The 21,628-nt window shown below is 33.5% G+C and overlaps 2 protein-coding genes across 2 annotated transcripts; both read right to left on the reverse strand.

Moving 5' to 3' along the window:
* Positions 1–6,544: 6,544 nt before the first annotated feature.
* On the reverse strand, positions 6,545–7,522 carry LOC100918493 (olfactory receptor 491-like). Its single transcript, XM_031943552.1, has one exon. It carries the CDS (start codon positions 7,505–7,507, stop codon positions 6,545–6,547), a length of 963 nt encoding a protein of 320 aa, XP_031799412.1. The 5' UTR covers positions 7,508–7,522.
* A 12,133-nt stretch (positions 7,523–19,655) lies between these two features.
* Positions 19,656–20,622, reverse strand: LOC100918753 (olfactory receptor 508-like). Its single transcript, XM_031943553.1, has one exon. It carries the CDS (start codon positions 20,607–20,609, stop codon positions 19,656–19,658), a length of 954 nt encoding a protein of 317 aa, XP_031799413.1. The 5' UTR covers positions 20,610–20,622.
* Between the last annotated feature and the right edge of the window lie 1,006 nt (positions 20,623–21,628).

Below are 21,628 nucleotides of genomic sequence, written 5' to 3' on the forward strand. Positions count from 1 at the left end.
GTAGTGAATTACCAGGAAGAAGGGAAAGGGCTACAAGAAGACATTTTCAAAATGCAAAAAAAGATGAAGGGAAGCACAACTTTACTTGTATGTATGTTTTATTTCTTTAAAAGAGTAAATGATCTTGAAATGTTTGTATTTTTTATGTTTGGTAAGTTTCAAACAAAAGAAATTATCTTAACTTTTTTTTTGGCTGGGATATTTTTATTATCTTCAACTCTAAACTCATTTTCATTTCATCCTTTCTTCTTGCCAATTCCAATAAGAAAGGATATAAAATATTGAATTACTGGTCAGCTCCAAGAAGAAATAGAAAACGACACTCATTTATGTGCCTATGGTCAAACTCTTTCTTTGTGACTAGAAAAAGAAATAATGCTTTAAATAAACATTTTTAGAGTGGTGAGTCAAGTTTTCAACATCTCCTACTTACCTCTTCCCTCTCAAAAGACAAATTTGAATTCCACTTTTCTGACAAATGAGAGGCTGTTTATGTAACTTCCCTCTTCTTTATTATTTTACAGTTCAAAATTCCTCAATATTATTCCCCTTTTATCTTTGCCACAATCTCTGAAAAGCAGAGGGTCCTTCTCTTTTTTTTCTTTCCACCCAGATGGCTATTATTAGACAAAATTATATAATATGTAAAACTATTCTATACATACTTCTATTCACCAGTTCTTTCTCTGGGTGCAGAAAGTATTTTCCTTCACATATCATTTGTAGTTAATTTGGGTATATATGCCAGTCAAAATGACATTTACTCAAAGTTCTTTTAAAAACAATGTTTTCTTGGTTCTGCTCATTTTACTCTTCATTATTTCATGCACATCTCCTCATGTTTTCCTAAGATCATTGAACTCATCATTTCTTATAATACACTTATATTTCATGACAATTACATATCACAACATGGTTCAGCTACTTCCCAATTGACAGGCATCCTCATGATTTCCAGCATCTGGTTTGCAATATTGGAATTAATCTTTACTCTTCTCTTCATCTTCCCTTTCCCATCTAGTCAATTGCCAATTCTTTCCACTTCTACCTCAACACTTGATGTCACAGTTCTTCTTATGTCCTCCCACACAGCCACCTCTTTAATTCAAGTTTGCATCTCCTCTCATTTGGATTATTGCAAAGGCCTCTTAATTAGAAGTTCAATCTCACCTTCCTCTAATTGTCTTGCAAAAAAGCTATGGAAATGATTTTCCTATAGCACAGGGTTGAACATGTTTTCTACTTAATTAAGCCTTGAACACATTCATTATTGCCTTGAGGATGAAATAAGAATTCTTTAGTTTTGATATTTAGAATCCCGTGCAATCTGAATCCAGATTCCCTCTTCAGATTTATTTCCTTTAATTCTCAGGCATGTACTCCAAATTTCAGCCTAATTGGTGTATTGTCTGTTTCCTAGACTCAGAAGTCTACCCCTCTTATGTCCCTTTGCACAGCTCATCCTCCATGCTCAAACTGCCCTTCCTCTAATCTGTTTCTCTGAATCTCAAGCTTTCTTTGTGGCTCACTTACACTCCTTACAAGAAGCCTAGTTTCTAAATCTCTGTTCCTCCTCAACTTATCTTCTGTTTATTTATTTGTGCAAATATTTTATCCCTTCCTTTCCAATAGAATGTCAGCTTTCTGAGATCAAAGACTGTTGTGCATTTTTTTCTCTCTCCCCCATTGCCTCAGATATTGCCTATGCATAGTGAGCACATAAAAATATAAGTTGAATGAAAGGCAACAACTCCCTTTTGAAAATTTCAAGTCTCATTATATTAGTTACATAATAATCATATAATAATAATATTAATAATTAAATATGACAACTTACATGTCATAAATAACTTTCATCCCACAATTTTTAGAGACAAATAATGTTCTTGTTTTATACCTAAGGTAACTGAGGATCACAGAAGTTCAGTCACTTGCTGATAAAACATTCATAGCCATTAAGACTCACATGTGGTGTTCAAATCCAGCTCTTCTGACTTCAAGCCAAATTCTTCCCACCACATCAAGCAACAAATATATAAGCAAAAACCCTCTATTTCAATCAAAGTCTCTATTTGAGAAGTAGGGAAATGTAATACCTGAAACCTAAGTAATCAAGTATTTACTGTTTTTGCAAAGCTTCAGGATAAATAATATGACCTGTGGTAGATTAAAATTTTGCTTACTAATTTGCTGTAATAATGCTCTATGCTTATAACTCTCCTTCAGATTTTTGACTTTACATGGCACTAGAAAGAATCAGAAACATGAAAACCCAGATTAGAAATAAATCTTATTCATTTAAACAGGAGAAGGGAGGATAGGAAGAAAGAGAGAGACAGAGACAGAGACAGAGAAAGAGAGGTACATTAAAGCTTCATGTAAAAAAGAAATCAATATAAAGTTTAGCATGGCAAGAGGAGTAAACTGTTCCTCTGAAATGAGCTACAAATAGAAATTACATCTACATAATTTTATAACAAAACTAAGAGCAACAGTGGTACCTACTGACGCAAGAAGATGACAATTTTAGACTCTAAGGAACTATCTTTGCATATCCACACTGTATTTATGTTGAGTTTAGCAGCATTTGAGTTATAACACCTTGGACATTGTAACTGGAAATGTAACCTATGTCATTGAAATGCTATTTCAGATCCTTTGGGAAAGGGGAAAATTACAAAAACACAGATGAGTTCTGTGAGAACTTCTGTAAATTCTCAGGGGTCTTCATTTATTTATTTATTTATTTGGTGTTCGTTTATTCAGAATTTCTAAGAAGTGAAAAACAAGATGGGATAGCAACACAGTCAACCCCAAATGATCTGTCATGGAAGCTCTCAAAAATTTTTCTGGGATCAATATGTGGCAATTACGGTTGTGGCAATGCTGATTAGGTATGAAAATTCATCCTCATCATTTCATCAGATTCATTTTCATCAGGCCATAACTCATACTGATCACACAAATACACAATTGAGGTTGAAAGACCATGTATGAAACTCAGCTTAAGAGAGTGCAGATCCTGAAACAGAGGTATTATTCACAGTGAGAATAGTCATCTATATATGAAAGTAGTATTGTCAATAACATACTTAGGATTCTGCTTGCCAAGATAAACCCAGAAACTATATGAACACAATTACAAAACACCTTTTCACATATATCAACTCAAATCTAAACTAGTGGGAAAAGATAAATTGTTCATAGGCACATTGAGTCAATATAAGAAAATGACAACCTACTTACATTAATTTGCTTAGTCAGTGCCATACCAAACTACTAAGAAACTATTTTGTAGAGCTATAAAAATAATAAAATTCATCTGGAAGAACAAAAGGTCAAGAAAATTAAGGGAACCAATGGGGGGAAATGAAGGAAGATCACCTAGCTGTAACAGATCTCAGACTTTATTAAAATCTGGGACTTATTAAGAAATCATGTTGTGAATCAATGTTATAGATTAGGTATACAATGTTTAATGACCTGGTGTTTGAGAAACCCAGATATCCTAGCTTTTGGAACAAAAACTCACTCTTTGACAAAATAAGCTGAGAAAACTGGAAAGCAACTTGGCAGAAACTAGTCACAAACCAACATCTCATTCCAAAGGTCAAAATTAGTACATGATTTAGATGTAATAAATGATATCATAAGCAAATTAGGGAAGCAAGAACTTGTCAGGTCAATGGATAAGGGAAGAATTTATGACCAGACAAGATAGAGAGCATCATGGAATGTAAAATGGATAATTTGATTATATTAAAATAAAAAGGATTAGCATAAAGAAAACCAATGCAGTCAAGATTAGAAAGACAGCAAAACATTGGGGGGAAATTTTTTTACAGCAATTTTCTGTGATAAAGGCTTCATTTCTCTGAGTCAAACTCATAAGAATATAATTTATTCCCCAATTCACAAATCTAGAAAAAGATTTGAACAGGTTTCAGAAGAAGAATCAAAGCTATCTATGGTTATATGAAAATCACAATGGATCAGACTGATTTACATGATAAAAAAATGACAACTGTTAGAGTGTGGTGGGAAAATTTTAAACACTAATGCACTGTTGGTGAAATTGTGAACTGAGCCAGAGCAATTTGGAACTATGTCAATGGCTATCAAACTGGGCAAATATTTGACACAATAATACAACTATTTCATCTATATCCCCAAAGAGATCAAAGAAAAAAGAAAAGGATCTATATGTATAAAATATTTATAGGAATTTTTTTATGGTGACAAAGAATTGAAAATTGAGAGGATGCCTATTAATTGGGGGATTTCTCCACAACTTGTGGTATAGATTGTGATGGAATAGTATTGTGTTCTGAGAAATAAGGAGCAGGATGGTCTTAGAAAAACCTAAAAAAATTTATATGTACTGATGCAAAGTGGACTGAGAAGGGGAATGAGAGAAATGAATAAAGAAGATTGTACATAATAACAGCAATATTGTACAATGATCAACTGTAAATGACTAATTGTTCTCAGTAATACAATAATCTAAGAAAATTCCGAAGGATCTATAATGAAGCATGCTAAACACCTCCAGAGAAAGAATTGATGAAGTCTGAGTGAAGATCAAAGCATACTCTTTTTCTCACTTTATTTTTCTTTTGGGGGGACAGGAGAAGAGAGTGAATCTGTGTTTTCTTTCACAACATGACTAATATAGAAATATGTTTTGCAAGACTGCAAATGTATAATTTATATCAAATTACTTGCATTCTCAGCAAATAGATTGGAAAGGAAGGGAGGAAGAGAATTTAGAAATCAAAATTTTTAAAATGCAAGTTTAATTTTTTTATCTGTAATTAGGAAAAACAGATTTTCTTAAAATGAAAAAAGATAATAATTTCACTGGTTTATGCCTTAATAAGACCAATTTTAGAACATACCATGATCAGTCCTGACTTCATTTTAGGAAAATATCAAAAATCTGGAGAGCATTTAGATAATGATATCTAAGTTGGTCCTTAATCAAGAAGGGTTTTAAAGGCTTCTATGTGCCATACTCTGTGTTACAACTTGGAATACAAGGGAAAGCAAAAATTAGTCATTGCCTCCTTGGAGCTCACATTGTATTGGTAAAGATGCCATGTAAATAACCAAGTACGTATAAATTATAGACAGAGTAGATAAACAATAATCTTAGAGCTAAGAAGCTACTATTAACAAGAAGAAACACTTCTTGCATAACATGGATTTGAGCTGTCTCTTGAAAAAAGCCTCAGAAACTAAGTGGCAGTGATGGAGGCACATGAGACAACCAGTATAAAGACATAGAAGATGAAGTATTATGTATGGGGAAAGGCAACTTTTTCAGTGTAGCTAGATTAAACAATGCATGGATGGCAGGAAAGTATAAGACAGGAAAGGAGGAAAGAGGCCAGCTTGTGAAGATTTTCATTTTTTAAAATGATTCTTTATTGATATCTTTTCTTTTGATGTAGTTTAATTTATTCTAGTTTATCTCTTCTTCTTCATTCCTTTCAAAGAATTATCCCAAAGAAAAAAGAATCTATTTCCTTAAGCTGTATTGTGCCACTAAAGTGGTCATTAATAAAAGGAAAGTCCCCACATACACCAAAATATTTAAAGTATCTTTTTTTTGTTATAACAAAGAATTGGAAACAAAGCATAGGCTCAATGATTGAGAAATGAATAAACATATTGTGGCACATAAACATAATAGAATAGTACATTAATACAGAAATACAAAAGATTTACATAATCTGATACAAAGTATTGATTACCACAATAGAATGAATTTTGTTGTTACCTAGTCATGTCCAACTTCTTATTATCCCATTTGGGATTTTCTTGGCAAAGATACTGGAGTGGTCTGCCATTTACTTCTCCAGCTCATTTTACAGATGATGAAAATGAATCGAATGGGATTAAATGACTTATTCAGGATCACACAGCTAGTAATTATCTGAAGTCATATTTGAATGCAGATAGATGAATCTTCCTGACTTCAGGCCAGGCATTTTATCTACTACACCACTTAACTGGCCACACAATGAATATAACAATATAAATGGAAATTACAACCACCACTACCCCAAAATCAATAGTAAATGAATCTCATAAGAGTCCAAAAACAATCACAGATCCAAAGAAGTATGAGAGGTCACCTCTACCCACTCCTTACAGAAAAGGTGGGAAGTCTATATTTTTTTGCAATATTACAGGTATTTTCATACTTTTGTAATCAAATTCACAAATTTACCTCATCAAAATGAAAATATTTGTGTTGTTGTTACTGAGTTACTTCAGTTGTACACAACTCTTTCTGACCCCATTTGGGATTTTCTTGCCAAAGATGTTGGAATGGCTTGCCATTTTATATCTTATTTTACAAATGCGGAAACTGAGTCCAAAAGGATTAAAATATTTGCCTTTCCTAAACTCATTGATTGGTATCACTTAATCATAAATGCTATATCAGTTCAATATTAGATCCTTCAAGTAAAGGAATGTTTTATTTTCATACTTGCATTCCTGAAACTGAACATAACATCTGAGATATAATATATACTTATTTGTTGTATTGAGTTGAATTTATGAAAAAAAGATGTTTCCTACTCATTAGTTTTCTTAGAGCCCCTTTTACTTCATTGTTCCTTAGACTGTAGATCAGGGGGTTCAACATGGGGATCATTACTGTGTAAAAAACAGATACCACTTTATTCTCATCTGATGAGTAGCTGGACTTAGGCAGCACATAAACGAATGTACTGGTCCCATAGAACAGAGTGACTGCTGTGAGGTGGGAAGTGCAAGTTGAGAAAGCTTTGGATCTTCCTTCAGTGGAGCTTATCTTCAGGACAGACAAAAGGATATACATGTAAGAAATCACAATAATTAATACTGTGATCATAATTACTGACCCAGCAGAGGCAGAAGGAAGAATGTCAGCAAGATCATCTTGATAGTTAGAAAGTTTTAAAAGTGGTGCATAATCACAAAAAAAATGATTGATCATATTGGTTCCACAGAAAGACCGATTAAGTACGAAAAAAGTGAAAATCCAAGCATTCACAGAACCACCCATATAGGATATGATGAGTAACAGAGTACAGATCTTAGTAGACATGTGGGTGGAGTAGAGTAGGGGGTTGCAAATGGCCACATATCGATCATAGGCCATCACAGCCAGCAGGAAACACTCAGTGGTTCCAAAGGTGGCTGTAGAACACATTTGGGCCACACAGCTTCCCAGAGGTATCAAAGTCTTATCTGCAAGGAAGTTGATGAGCATAACAGGAGTGACAGATGAAGAATATCCAATATCCACAAAAGCCAAGTGGCTGAGAAAAAGATACATTGGAGTGTGAAGTTGGGAGCTCTTTCTGATCAATATGATTATGCTAAGATTACCAATTAATGTGACAGCATAGACACCCAGAAACATTACAAAAAGGATGACACAAAGGGTTGGATCATCAGTTAACCCCAAAATAATGAATTCAGTCACAGCAGTGCAGTTATTGCCAGACATCTGTCTTGGAAAAAAGTGCCTATTAGACACAAGAAAAGGAAACTAAAATAGAATACAGGATTAAGCTTTGGATATATTTATTGATATATTCAGAAAATACTCACTGGTTCCCTCCTATGTGTTAATTTTACTGTCTTATTTCAATACTTTGATCCTCTATACCATGGTAGAATGCCCATAAGCAAAATAGAGTAGATTGAATTTGTTTTATTCAAAATTTTTGCCATGAACTAAGAATAGGATTTTCTAATTTTTGCTGTCTTGAGGGGGTGAAAAAGCCTATAAAATATAAAGTAAAAAGCTGAATTCTCACCGTGGGAACTTTTCTTAAATATATTCCGGGACTCTACCCTAATGTTTAAATGTTTTTCTGCCAAGTAAATAAGACTGTTAATCGCTTCCAAAGAAATTGTCTTTTTTGTGGCCCCTTGCCTCTTACAAAATATTTTTTCACATTTGAAAGTGTTGGTCACCTCATACTAATTGACTAGATTTTTATGAAGGGCTACTATTAAGTGAGATATTGCTAGCCTGAAGGACTATGGGAAACTGCTGGTTTTAGGTAAAACAAGAAAAGCATTTGCTCATGCTGCTGGAATCATATCCTGTTTTATACATTGCTTCCTTCAACTGCAGAATACCTGAGCAAATTGTGGTATAGGGATTTAGAGAAAAAAATTATTGTTCCTTAAGAAATAATGAATATGAGCTTTAGAGTAATACGGAAATACTTATTAATTGATGCAGAATGAACTTATATCTGTATGCCCACAATGATCATGAGAAGGAAAATAACTTTGAAAGACCTCAGAACTTGGATCACAATAGTGATGCATCATATCTTCAAAAGAATGATGTGGAAACATTAATTACCACTTCTTGTCAGAGAGTTACAGAATGAGATATGGATTCTCAGACATGGTTGATCTGTTCATTTGCCTTACCTACATATATATCTTTCACAAGGGAGAACTTCCACTGTGAGTGTGGGAAAGTAGTTCATTGGGGTGGGGACATGGGGAAAGGAAAAGAGCAACAACATAACATTTTCAAAATGCACAAAAGACTACAGAGAAATACAACTTTATATGTGTAGACATTATATTTCAAGTGCCAAGTACCAAATAATCTTGAAATGTTTGCATTTGATGATGCTTTTAAGTTATAAACTAATTATCTTAAATATTAATTTTTCTGAAAATGTTTTTATTATTCTAAACTCCTTTTTCTTTTCTTTTAAGTCCAGTAATAAGAATATAAAATGCTGAGATACCGTTCGGCTCAGGAAGAAATGACCATAACATCTTTTTATGGGTTTGTGGTTCAGTTCTTTCTTTGTGAAGACTTGGGGGAGGGGGGAAGGATGTTTTAAGAGTTTTTTAAGAGTGTTGAATTAATTTTTCAATACCTTTTTAACTTACCTTTCTCTTTCATAAGAGGACTTTGGATCCTACTTTTCTGACAAAAGAAAGGTTATCTCTATGATCTCCCTTTCCTTTCCTTTTTTTTTTTTTTTTTTTTTTTTTTTAATTTAAAACTCCTCAAAATTACTCCCTATGGTTTTGGCAAAAATCTCTGGAAAAGAGATAATTCTTTTCTCCATAGCTAATCTCTCTACTTGTTCCATTAACCCTATCCCTATTAGCCCTATCAATTACAACCCTAAACTTTCTCATTGAAAACCCTTTAAAATTTTTCAATGTTTTTAAATGTTTTAAAAAATCTATGTGCTTCTTCCTTTTTTTCCTAAAAATGAGCTTTAAAAACTTTCATTTGGTCCTGGCATCCTTTAAAGTTATCATATATTATATCTCACCTTTCCCAATCAGTTGGGGAGGGGGGAGGGGAACTACCTTTGTTAAAGCTACTTCCTCTACTCACTTGTTAACCTAATCTTAATCTGGTTTCTGACTCCATTACTGCACTGGAACCATTCTCTAGAAAGTTGTGAATAACTTCTTAATTTATTAATCCCTATACTTGTACCTTTATTTAAATTTCTAGAAAGTAGGAATTATCTCAAATTTTGTATTTGCTTCTTTTTTGTCATTTAGTCATTTTTAATCAGGTCTAATTCTTAGTGGACTCCTTTGGGGGTTTTCTAGACAAAGATAATGAAATGGTTTGTCATTTCCTTCTCCAACTCATTTTTACATCTGAGCAACCAAGGCAAACAGTGGTAAGTAACTTGCCCAGCATCACATTCAGTAAGTATCAGAGAACAAATTTGAACTTAAGGAAATGAGTCTTCCTGACTCCAGGCAGGGCACTCTAGCCACCATATCATCTAGATGCTCTATTTGCATTATTAGAGCCAAGGAAAGCACCTAATAAATACTTGCTGATTAGCTGATTCTTGGCCTCTATCCATGACAAGGTGGACCATCTACTCTTCATGGTTATTTTCTTTTATGAATTTTCATGACACTGGTTCTTCTGGCACAAGTATTTCTCTTACATGTTCAACCTTTCCTTCTCAGCCTCATTGGGCAGATTTTGATCTCTGTGCTGCCTCCTAATTATACATGTGCCCCTACATCTGCCCAGAATTTATCCTCTTTTTTCTATATTTTCTCAATGAGTTCATTCATCTATACAAATATCATTAACATCTCCACTTAACATGACAATCAAATCTATCTATCTGGCCCTAAACTTCAATCCATACAATACCAATAGTTGGATTTTTGTACCTAAATTTCTCACCTTGATATTTAGAATCACGCACAATTTGAATCCAATTTCCCTCTGGATTTATCTTACTTTACTCTCATGCAAATACTCTACATTGCAGACCAAGTGGTCTATTTTCTGTTCTTGAGACTCAGAATTCAACTCCCATCTTTGTCTCTCTGAAAAGGTTGTCCTCCAATTCCAAAATAAACTACTTCATTTCTGCTCCGAACGTAAAACTTCCTTTGTTTCTCAACCTGTGGGTCACCACTTACATGAAGTCTAGTTTCCAAAACTCTCTCCTCTTCAATCTTTTATTTACTTATTTGTGTAAATGTTTTATCCCTTTCTCTTTAATGGAATGTTTAATGTAATGCTCTCTGAGATTAAGAACTGTTTTTTTCCCCTTTGAATCCCAGTAATAAAGATAGATCTCTGTTCATAGTTGGAACAGAAAGATATTAGTTGAATGGAAGACAACAATGTATTTTTGAAAATCTCAAGTCTCTTTTATATAGGTAACCATCTGATAATAGGAATTCTAATAACGCAATATTACAATTTAAATTTCAAAAATTATTTTCCTCCCACAACTTAAAGGAAAATATTATTATTCTCATTTAACATGGAGACACCTGAGAATCACAATTACTTACCCCAAATCACAGACAGAGCCAGTATGACTCAAATTCAAACCCAAGTCTCCTGGCTTTGACTCCAATTCTCTTTTCACCACGTTAAACAACACATATATCAGTAAAAAACTTCCTTCATTAACCCTCAATCTGAAAAGTGGGAGAAAAATAAAATATGAAATAAATGTACCTGAGATCCTTACATAAGGTATACTCCTTTACTATGTTCTATCAGGTACATATTATTTCAAGTGAGGTTTCAAGATATGTAATATGACCTGTGGTCAATAAGAATTTACTTACTACCATGCTGTAATGAGAGGGGGGGAGCATTAAAGTCCCATATAAAACTGAAAGCAGTATAAAGTCTGACATAGCAAGAGAAATAGACAATCTTTCTGAATGAATTACAAATAAAAAATCAGATCTTAATATTTTTATAGCAAAATCAAGAACAACAAAAAGTGATAACTTTAGACTCCAAGGAATAATTTTTGCATGGCAGCATCATATTTACGTTGTGTTTAGTAACATTTTGGTTATGAGCCTTTGAGTACTCTAATACTAAATGTAATCTATATCATTAGAATGCCAATTATAACCCACTGAGATTGAGTAAATTACAAATACACAGAAGACATGTCTACAAAGTTCTCAAAATCTCAAGGGCTTTCATTAATTTTTTTCTTTGTTTATGTTTATACAAGACTTTTAAAAAGTGAAAAGCAAGATTGCATAGCAATATGGTCTGCCATGGAATCTTTAAAAATTGTTCTGGGATCAACATGAGGAAATTGTAATTGTGGTACATTCACCAAGTATGAAAATTTGCCCTCATCACCTCACAAGATTTATTTTGATCATTCCATAACCCATAATGATTACCTAGATACAAAACTTCAAAAGACCATTTATGAAATTCAGTTTAGTAGAAATTGCAGATCCTAGAAAAGAGGTAGTATTCACCTTGTGAGGACAGTCATTCATATGTGAAGGCAATATTGACAATCTTTCTAAAATACCTGATAAAATTTCCCTAGCATATAAGAGCATTTATGATATATGACATAGAGATTTTCTACAGATAATTGACAGATACTATGAGTCAACTGGGGATCATGATATAAATTCATTCATTCCCTGGTCATGAAAGGGACCAAGAGATTCTGGAGTATGGGAAAATGATTTGATCTTGTCTGCTCTGTCTTTGAAACAGAAAGGACATTCTTAGGTGTATTAATCTATTATGTCATAAAGTAACACAGGACAAGTTGGAGTTTCTGCAATCCACTAGATTAAACTCAGCACCATATTCTTAGTCTGCTCTCAAAATAGTAAATAGAATTTTACTTGGATTGTTTTTGTTTTTGTTTTTGTGGAAGGGTCAAATTAAAAAGGAAGTGCATATGGAGGATCCAATGGGTTGGGGCTTGAGCCAGACAAGCTAGGAATTATTGGACTATTCCAAACTATATACAAGAACCTAAGAAGATACTACAAAAATATAAAGATCAGGAAGATCTAAGATATGGGAATATAATCTGCACATCTCCAGAAAAATAAGGTGAATTCTCAGGGCTGGAGCTATGCAGGGACTTTTATACATGGTCAGTTGAGTGATGCAATGCATCTGAAGCTTGTTTCCATCTAGTGGCTTGTTGAGATATAACATCCAAAGGCACTACTCCAAGTGTAGCCTTTTAGTGTTATATGAAAGTGTTCTATGAATCAGACAATTATATCACCAGCCTTTGTGCTCTTTCATTGTTTTTTCTTGAACCATATTTCCCAAAATATTTTTCACTCTTCTTACCTATTCTCAATGAAATAATCTAATTTTAAATGAAATGGTCTTATTGAGTTATATGTAATATTTTTCTACTCTCATTCTTTGGGAAAGATGTTTTACAATTTTTTATGATGAAATTTTGTGAATTATTTTAATAAATTCTGAAATATAAAATGGAAAAAAATGTCTCATGAAGTATTTCTTGTTGCCTTTGGGCATAATGTAATATTAGCTCCACCAACTTTTTATCTCTCCAAAACAAACAAACAAAATCTTTCAGAATCCTCTTCCTTTTAACTATAACTTCCTCATGTATTCTGGTTTGATTTATAACAGAGATCCATGACATGATTTGTTGATCACTGAACAAGTATGCCATTACATTTAGATTGATAATAACTAAGTTAATATTTATACATGGCATCACAACTATTGTTGTGCCAGCTAAATATTCCCCTCAGTTTTCCAACATACTACTGAGTGGTTAATAGGCATGTTTTTATTTAATTCTATGGACTTATGCCTACTTCAATGTGTTTCTCTAGTTAGCTGACAGTGAATTACGGCCCTAGTTCCATTTGTCCAAATAACATTAATGAGATTTTACACAGAGATATTTACTCAGAAGATATAGCAAACATAGAAGTACTAATATTCCCCACTGCCCAATCCTTATATGAGTAGCATATTCTCCTCTATACTATTCTAGTCTCTGTGGAGAATGGCTTCAGATTTATTAGTTTCTACATAACATTCTTTCCTACCAAGTTTACATCCTAATATGGCACAGCAACTGGATGAGTCTGAGACTTGGAGATTGCTGGACAATATCTTAAAGGTCCTTCCTCAAAACCTGGATGCAAACTCACTACTCTACTCATGGGCCTCCACATAGTTCACTCTCTTAATCTTTCCCTTCATCTGGAAAAAAATTTGTGAGAAGCAAGTTGAGCAAAGATGAGAGGGTGAGCTTGGCTACAATGCACGAAAATTTCAAGAGGGAACAGAACAGTTAAGATGGAAGGGGTATCATTTAAACAGCAACTAAAACTTCAACCACTTTGGCAGGGGTATCAAGACTGAGAATTCTATCTGAGAATTGTTATCCTTACACTCAGTTCAAATGGTATTGATTCACTAGTTCTTCACCTCTCTTTCCCTCAGTGGAAATGCTTGTGTTAACTCAAAACTTTTCTTGTTTTATCCAATTTGTTTACATTTTTCTTCAGTTAGCATTGCAATGTGTCATTAATGTGTCAATTTCTAAAAGCATTACAACAATTTCTGGTTATTCTTGGGAATGGGATTCAAGAGAGGGGGGCAGTAGCAGTCATCCAGAAAATATGATAGATAAAATTTATTATTGGAAAATTCTAGGATCAGACTATGGCACAGAACTATGAGATTAACTAGAGATCCACATTATTTAAGGAAGGCAAAGATTTTTATTCTATAATTTCCCAAAATGGGGTAAAAGTGTGAATCTAATTGTTGCCCTTAGGCAAAAAATGATTCCAACAACAATTTCTGTCTGCTGAAAGAATCACCAAGTTTTGTAATGTTCTGGTTAGCTTTCTGAAGGTCTCAGGACCAGCCTTGGTTTTAGGTCATTAAAATAGTTCTTTGGGAGTCTGATTGGTATAGCACTAAATAAATAGATTCATTTAGTTAATATTGTCATCCTTATTATATTCACTCAATCTAGCCAAGAGCACTTAATATTTTTCCAATTGGTTAGATCTGACTTTATTTGTGTTTTGCTTATATAATTCCTGACTTTCCCGTGGCAGATAGATTTCCAAATATTTTATACTATTGGCAGGTACTTTAAATGGAATTTCTCTTTGTACCTCTAACTATTGGATTTTGTTAGTGATGTATAAGAATGATGATCATTTATGTGGATTTATTTTGTATCCTGCAACTTTGCTAAAGTTGTGGATTATTTCTAATAGCTTTTTAATAGAATCTCTGGGGTTCTATAAGTATATCATCATATCATTTGCAAAGAGTGATTATTTGGTTTCCTCATTACCTACTCTAATTCCTTTAATCTCTTTCTCAACTCTTCTTCCCGAAGTTAGCATTTCTAATACAATATTGAATAGTAATGGTGATAGTGGGCAACCTTGTTTCACTCCTGATCTTATTGGGAATGGTTCCAATTTATCCCCATTATATGATGCTTACTGATGGTTTTAAAGAGATGCTACTGACTATTTTAAGGAAAAGCCCATTTATTCCTATACTCTCAAGTGTTTTTAACAGGAATGATGTTGAAGTTTATCAAATGCTTTTTCTGTATCTATTGAGATGATCATATGGTTTTTGTTAATGTGGTTATTGATATAGTCAATTATGCTAATAATTTTCCTAATATTAAACCAGCCCTGCATTCCTGGTATAAATCCTACTTGATTATCGTGTGTTATCCTGGGGATGATTTTCTGTAATCTTTTTGCTAATATTTTATTTAAGATTTTAGCATCAATATTCATTAGGGAGATTGGTCTATAATTTTCTTTCTCTGTTTTCAACCTACTTGGTTTAGGCATCAGTACCATGTCTGTATCATAAAAGGAATTTGATAGGAGTCCTGCATTCCCTATTTTTTCAAATAGTTTATATAACATTAGAATTAATTGTTCTTTAAATGTTTGGTAGAATTCATATGTAAATCCATCTGGTCTTGGGGGTTTTTCCTTAGGGAGTTGATTAATAGCTTGTCTATTTCTTTTTTCTGAAACTGGACTATTTAGGCAATTTACTTCCTTCTCTGTTAATCTGGGAAGCCTATATTTTTGAAAGCAGTCATCTATTTCCCTTAGATTATAAAATTTATTGGCATAAAGTTGGGCAAAGTAACTCCTAATTATTGCTCTAATTTCCTATTCATTAATGGAAAGTTCTCCCTTTTCATTTTTAAGACTAACAATTTGATTTTCCTCTTTCCTTTTTCTAATCAGATTTACCAAAGGTTTATTTATTTTGTTGTTTTTTTTCATAAAACCTTTACTAATTCAATAGTTTTTTACTTTCAATTTTATCAATTTCTCCTTTTAATTTTAGAATTGCAAGTTTAGCATTTGATTGGAGGGTTTTAATTTGCTCTTTTTCTAGCTTTTTAAGTTGCAAGCCAAATTCATTGATCTTCTCTTTCTCTATTTTATTCAAGTAAGCCTCTAAAGATATAAAATTTCCCCTTATTACCACTTTGGCTGCACAAATTTTGATATATTGTCTTATTGTTGTTATTCTCTTGGGTGAAAATTGTGTCTATGATTTGCTGTTTCACCCATTCATTCTTTAGGATGAGATTATTTAGTTTCCAATTACTTTTTGCTCTATTTACCCCTAGCTTTTTGTTGAATGTAGTTTTTATTGCATCATGATCTGAAAAGTATGCATTTACTATTTCTGCCTTTCTGCATTTAATTTTGAAGTCTTTGTGTCCTAATATATGGTTAATTTTTGTATAGTTTCCATGAACCATGAAAGTGTACTCCTTTCTGTCTCCATTCAGTTTTCTCTAAAGATCTATTATGCCTAACTTTTCTAATATTCTATTTAACTCTTTAACTTCTTTCTTATTTGTTTTGTGGTTTGATTTATCTAATTCTGAGAGTGCAAGGTTGAGAACTCCCACTATTATAGTTTTGCTGTCTAGTTCTTCTTGCAATTCTCTTAACTTCTCCTTTAGGAAGTTAGATGCTCTATCACTTGATGCATATATGTTTAGTATTGATATTGCTTCATTGATTATGCTACCCTTTAGCAAGATATAGTTTCCTTCCTTATCACTTTTAATTAGATTAATTTTTGCTTTTGCTTGATCCGAGATAAGGATGGCTACCCCTCCAGCCTTGGTTTTAGCAGAGTAATCACCACAAGAATAGTCAGGAGTAAAATCCAAATTCTTTATTATCTCCTTTAGTCTCCCGGTCTGAACCAGTCTCTCCCAAAGTGCAGGAAGGCAGGAGAGTCACCATGATGGTGGGAGATGGAATCTCTTTCTCCCTGTCCTTGTTGGCTCTTTTATACTCCATTACAAGTACATCATCCTAGGTGTCAATCTTGTAGAACTATATTAAGTACTAAGTACATGTAAAACTAGATAACCATTGTCTTACCAGTTCCACTGAGTTAACACCTTATTGTAGGACTAAGTCAATAATACTGAGCCTTAAATATATTCCTACAAAGTTTCTGCCCTTTGCAAAATTTCCACAGTAAGGCACTTTGTCTTTCCTGTTTTACCCATGCTCAGAAAGCTATCCCCCTCTCCATCGATAGTGGAGCCACGGGATAAAGACTAAAGAGAAAGTCTGAGTTCATGATATATAGCTGGAAAGGACGCAATGTCCACCTGGAAAAGGTGAAGGTGAAATAGGAATAAATTAAGAATCTTAATCCTTTATTTGTGATAGCCAGTATTTATCCCAAGTGGTCAATCTTCTTTATACAACTTCTTTGTACTTAGCTAGGCAGGTTCTCAAAATAAAGATATAGTCTTTTGTCAACAATATTTTTCAACACCTTATGACATAAGAGAACTCTGGAAAGCTTGTGTTTCAATGGCTCATCCTTTAAGCACCCAGGAATCTCATGATGCTAAAATGAGGACTTGGAGTTGGATTTCCTGCACTGTTCATTCTCAAACAAGACCAATGAATTCAGGAAAGTGTCTTGACTTATACATAAATTGGATTTATGTGAAGCAGAGCTGTGCTATTCATCAGCCTCATTCTGCCTTTCTACAGCTATTATGACCTATTTATAAGTGAAAGGACAGTTAGATAAAGATGGGACTATATGATTTCAAAAGGTCAGAAGACCAAGATGCTAGAAGTTTGGATACCGGAGTCTTTGGGCAATCAATTCCAAGCCATAAGAGCACTCAGAAGAGACCAGAATCCTGGATTTCACAGTGAAGATGCCAGTTCTTACAAGCAAGGAAAAGATTATGGTTGACTATGCTACATTTAGAAGTGAAGTTGGTAGAGCCAATGCTTTATGGCAATTGGTTTATGTTTGAGCCACTTTCCCTGGGACTGAATTTATAAAGAAAGAATAGGCTAATGATCTACTGTTATTTGTTTCTAATTTTTAGTTACCTTTATCTTCTTAGTACACATCTCTTTGTAAAGTTAATTGATGAAGAATGGTTAAATAATATTAGAAAAGTAAGCACTATAATGAATTTGGGGAAGTAGTAATTGTTACTAGAGAGTAATATTAGGAAAAAACACTGAAATGGGGAGAGGGGTTCAAGACCAAAGCATTAGGAAAAAATTAACATAATCTCTTAGGGTTATACCCAGAACCATGAGAGCAGAGCTTTGCTCTGTGTACTCTGGCTGATTAGTGTTTGTGTAAATTGAGTAAGTACTCCAAGAGCCTATATTAACTGTACAATAAAATATAGAGAAATTATGAAGAAAAAAGTGATAGAAGAACTAATACTAACAGATTTCAAATTATTCTCTTAAGGAATTATGATCAGATTGTACAAAAATAGTAATTATTTCCTAAATTATGTCTTATTGAGTAAAGAGCAGAAAAGGTAGAAATATAGTACAGAATAGACAATGTACAATTATAGTCAACATTAAATGTTAAATTAGCATTTGGGGAAAAATAAAGATTATGAAACAATGGGAAAGATAATCATATTTCATAATGTGTCATGTCAACCAGCTGAACTAATAAAAATTTAGTCTAAATTGAGAAGCTTAGGATCCAGAATTAGGAAGCTAATATGGAATGCCATGTTCAGGCCTGGCCTCATAATTTTAGTAAAACATTGAAAATCTGGAGAGCATTTAGAGGAGGATAGCCAAGTTGGTGGTCAGTCAACAAGTTTTAAGTGATTACTATATATATGCCTGGCTCTGAATTGTAACTTGGAATTCAAAGAAAAGCAAAAAACAGTTCCTATCTTCCAGGAACTCACATTGTATTGGAAAAAATATAATGTCAGGTGCATACAAATTATAGACAGAGTAGATGAAAAATCATCTTACACAGGAAGGTGCTTCTTGCAGAAAGTGAGTATTGAATTTTCTTGAGGAAAGCCTGGGAAATTAAATGGAAAAGGTGAGGGAGTACATCTCAGACTCTGAAATAGCCAAAGGAAGGACATAGAGAATGGGGTGTCATGGGTGGGGAAAGACAAATAGTCAATGTAGCTAAATAGGATACGGCAGGGATGGGATTAAAGTGTAGAACTGAAAAAGTAGGCAAGGGTCATGTTGTGCAGATTTTTATTTTTTGAAATAATTTTTTATTGATATCATTTGTTTTTTATGACTTAAATTTCTTTTAGTATCTCTGCCTTTTCACCCCTCATGAAGAGCTGTCCCATAGGAAAAAAAGATATATTTTCCATGTGTACTGTGCCTCAAAGGGAGTCATTAATAAAAGGAAAATCCTTGCATGCACCAAAATATTTATAACAATCACTTGTTGTAGAAAAAAACTGGTAACAAAGCAGATATCCAGTGCTTGAGGAAAGGCTAAACCAATTGTAGCATATGAAGATAATAGAATATTATTCTGCTGTAACAAGTAACAAATACTATTAATACAGAAAATAAAAAAGACTTAAGTGATTTGTTACAGTGACGATAACAGAACCAAGAACATAATACATCCAGTGATTATAAAAAGGGAAATGGAAATAATCCCATTGAATCAATAGCTAATATTTAAAATAAGTAATTACAGATCTAAAGAACAATGAAAAGACATATCTCCATAATTCTTTGCAGAGGTGGGAGATTCATGTTTCTGGAACATCACAGGTATCTTCAGACTTTTGAAATTAACCTTTTAATTCACAGATTTGACCCATCAAGCTAAAAATAAACCTTTTCAAAAGCTGATTAATTTGTATCACTTAATTCTAACACATATATGATAACATATACTAATATATATGTTAACACACACCACATATACGTAAACATTATTTTAAAAGACCGTTTCATTTTTGTCCTTGTATCCTCAAACCTGTTACAGTTCCTAAAACATTGTATATATTGAATGATATTTATTGAGTTGAATTCATGAAAAAAAGGTATTTCCTATTCATGAGTTTTTTCAGGGCTCCCTTTACTTCATTGTTCCTTAGACTGTAGATCAAAGGGTTCAACATTGGGATCATTACAATATAGAAAACAGATACCACTTTATTTTCATCTGTTGTGTAGCTAGACTTGGGTAGCACATAAATGAATGTAATGGTACCATAAAACAGAGTGACTGCTGTGAGATGGGAGGTACAAGTTGAGAAAGCTTTGGATCTCCCCTCAGAGGAATTTATCTTCAGGACAGAGAATAGGATGTATACATAAGAGATTATGATAATTAACACGGTGACCACAATCACTAACCCAGTAACTGCAGCTGGAAGAATTTCCACAATATTATCTTGAGAGTAGGAAAGTTTCACAAGTGGTGAATAATCACAGAAAAAGTGATTGATCTTGTTGGGTCCACAGAAAGACCTAATTAATAAGCAACCAGTAACAATACAAGTATTTACACAGCCACCTAGATAGGATGTGATGAGTAACAGAGTACAGACCCTAGTAGACATATTGGTGAAGTAGAGTAGGGGTCTACAAATGGCCATATACCGATCATAGGCCATTACAGCAAGCAGAAAGCACTCAGCCATCCCAAAGGTGCCTCCACAGAACATCTGGGCCACACAGCCTTCCAAAGGAATTGTTATTTTGTCCACAAGGAAGTTCTTGAGCATAACAGGTGTGACAGTTGAGGAATATGCAGTGTCTATAAAAGCCAAATGGCTGAGGAAAAGATACATTGGAGTGTGAAGTTGGGAGCTATTTCTGATCAATATGATTATGCTAAGGTTACCGACTAATGTGACAGCATAGACACCCAGAAATATCACAAAGAGGATGACACGAAGAGTTGGATCATCAGTTAATCCCAAAATAATGAATTCAGTTACAGCAGTGCAGTTATTGCCAGACATCTGTCTTGGAAAGAGTGCCTATTAGGTAGAAGAAAAGGAGATTAAAATAAAACATAGGTTTAAGATTTAGGTATATTTATTAATGTAATTAGGAAACATTCACTGGCCACCTCTTATGTGCCCATTCTGCTATCTTACTCTCATTCTTTGCTCTTATGAATCATGGCAGGGTGCCCATAAAGAAGCAGATATGAATATATTTGTTGCTTCCAAATTTTTCCCTGGATGATCTGCCAATTTTGCCATTATAAGAACTTGAAAAAGATGAATGAAGGGATTGTTTAATCATATCATTAGAAACTTTCTTAACCATATGTAGAAACTATATCCAAATGTGTAAATGCTGGTCTATTAACTAATCACCATTGACAATCCCCTCCAAAGAAATGAGTCTGTACTATGTTTCTTCATCTCTAACAGGACCACATTTCACATTTGAAGATGTTATCTGCCTCATGCTAATTTATTACAAGTAAAGTCCTCATTTCCAAAATTGCCCTTATGTTCTAAAATCACAAGAGAGGAAGAAGGGAGAATCTCAATTCTGAGTTTTCTCACTGTACTTCGCTCTTAGAACTTGACATTTCTGCAAAGAGCTATCATTAAGCTAGACATTGCTAGCCCTGAAGGACGATGAAAAATTTTGCATGGAAATGCTACTGTTTAGAAGTAAAATGATGGAAAACACTTGCTCGACCTGCTGTAACCATATCCTGTTTATTTATTGTATTCTTCAATTGCAGAACAGCTTGAGTCAAATTATGGTGTAGGAAAGTAGAGGAAATTTTATGTGCCATAAGAAGTGATGAATAACATTTTTTTGGAGTTATGTGAAAACATTTTTAGTGACTAATGCAGAATGAAAATAAGTAGAATAACAATTTATATCATGACCACAATAACCATGAGAAGGGAAAGCACTTTGAAAGATCTCAGAACTTGGAATAAAAGAGTGAAAAATCATGCCATCATAAGACTGATGAAGAAATATTATCTACCACTTCTTGGCAGAAAAGTGA

Source organism: Sarcophilus harrisii, chromosome 6 (genome assembly GCF_902635505.1).
Source record: "Sarcophilus harrisii chromosome 6, mSarHar1.11, whole genome shotgun sequence".
Taxonomy (NCBI): Eukaryota; Metazoa; Chordata; class Mammalia; order Dasyuromorphia; family Dasyuridae; genus Sarcophilus; species Sarcophilus harrisii.

Bases quoted from the DNA above. Each gene is read 5' to 3' on its own strand.
- LOC100918753 (XM_031943553.1), bottom strand. From the start codon at position 20,609: ATGTCTGGCAATAACTGCACTGCTGTAACTGAATTCATTATTTTGGGA.
- LOC100918493 (XM_031943552.1), bottom strand. From the start codon at position 7,507: ATGTCTGGCAATAACTGCACTGCTGTGACTGAATTCATTATTTTGGGG.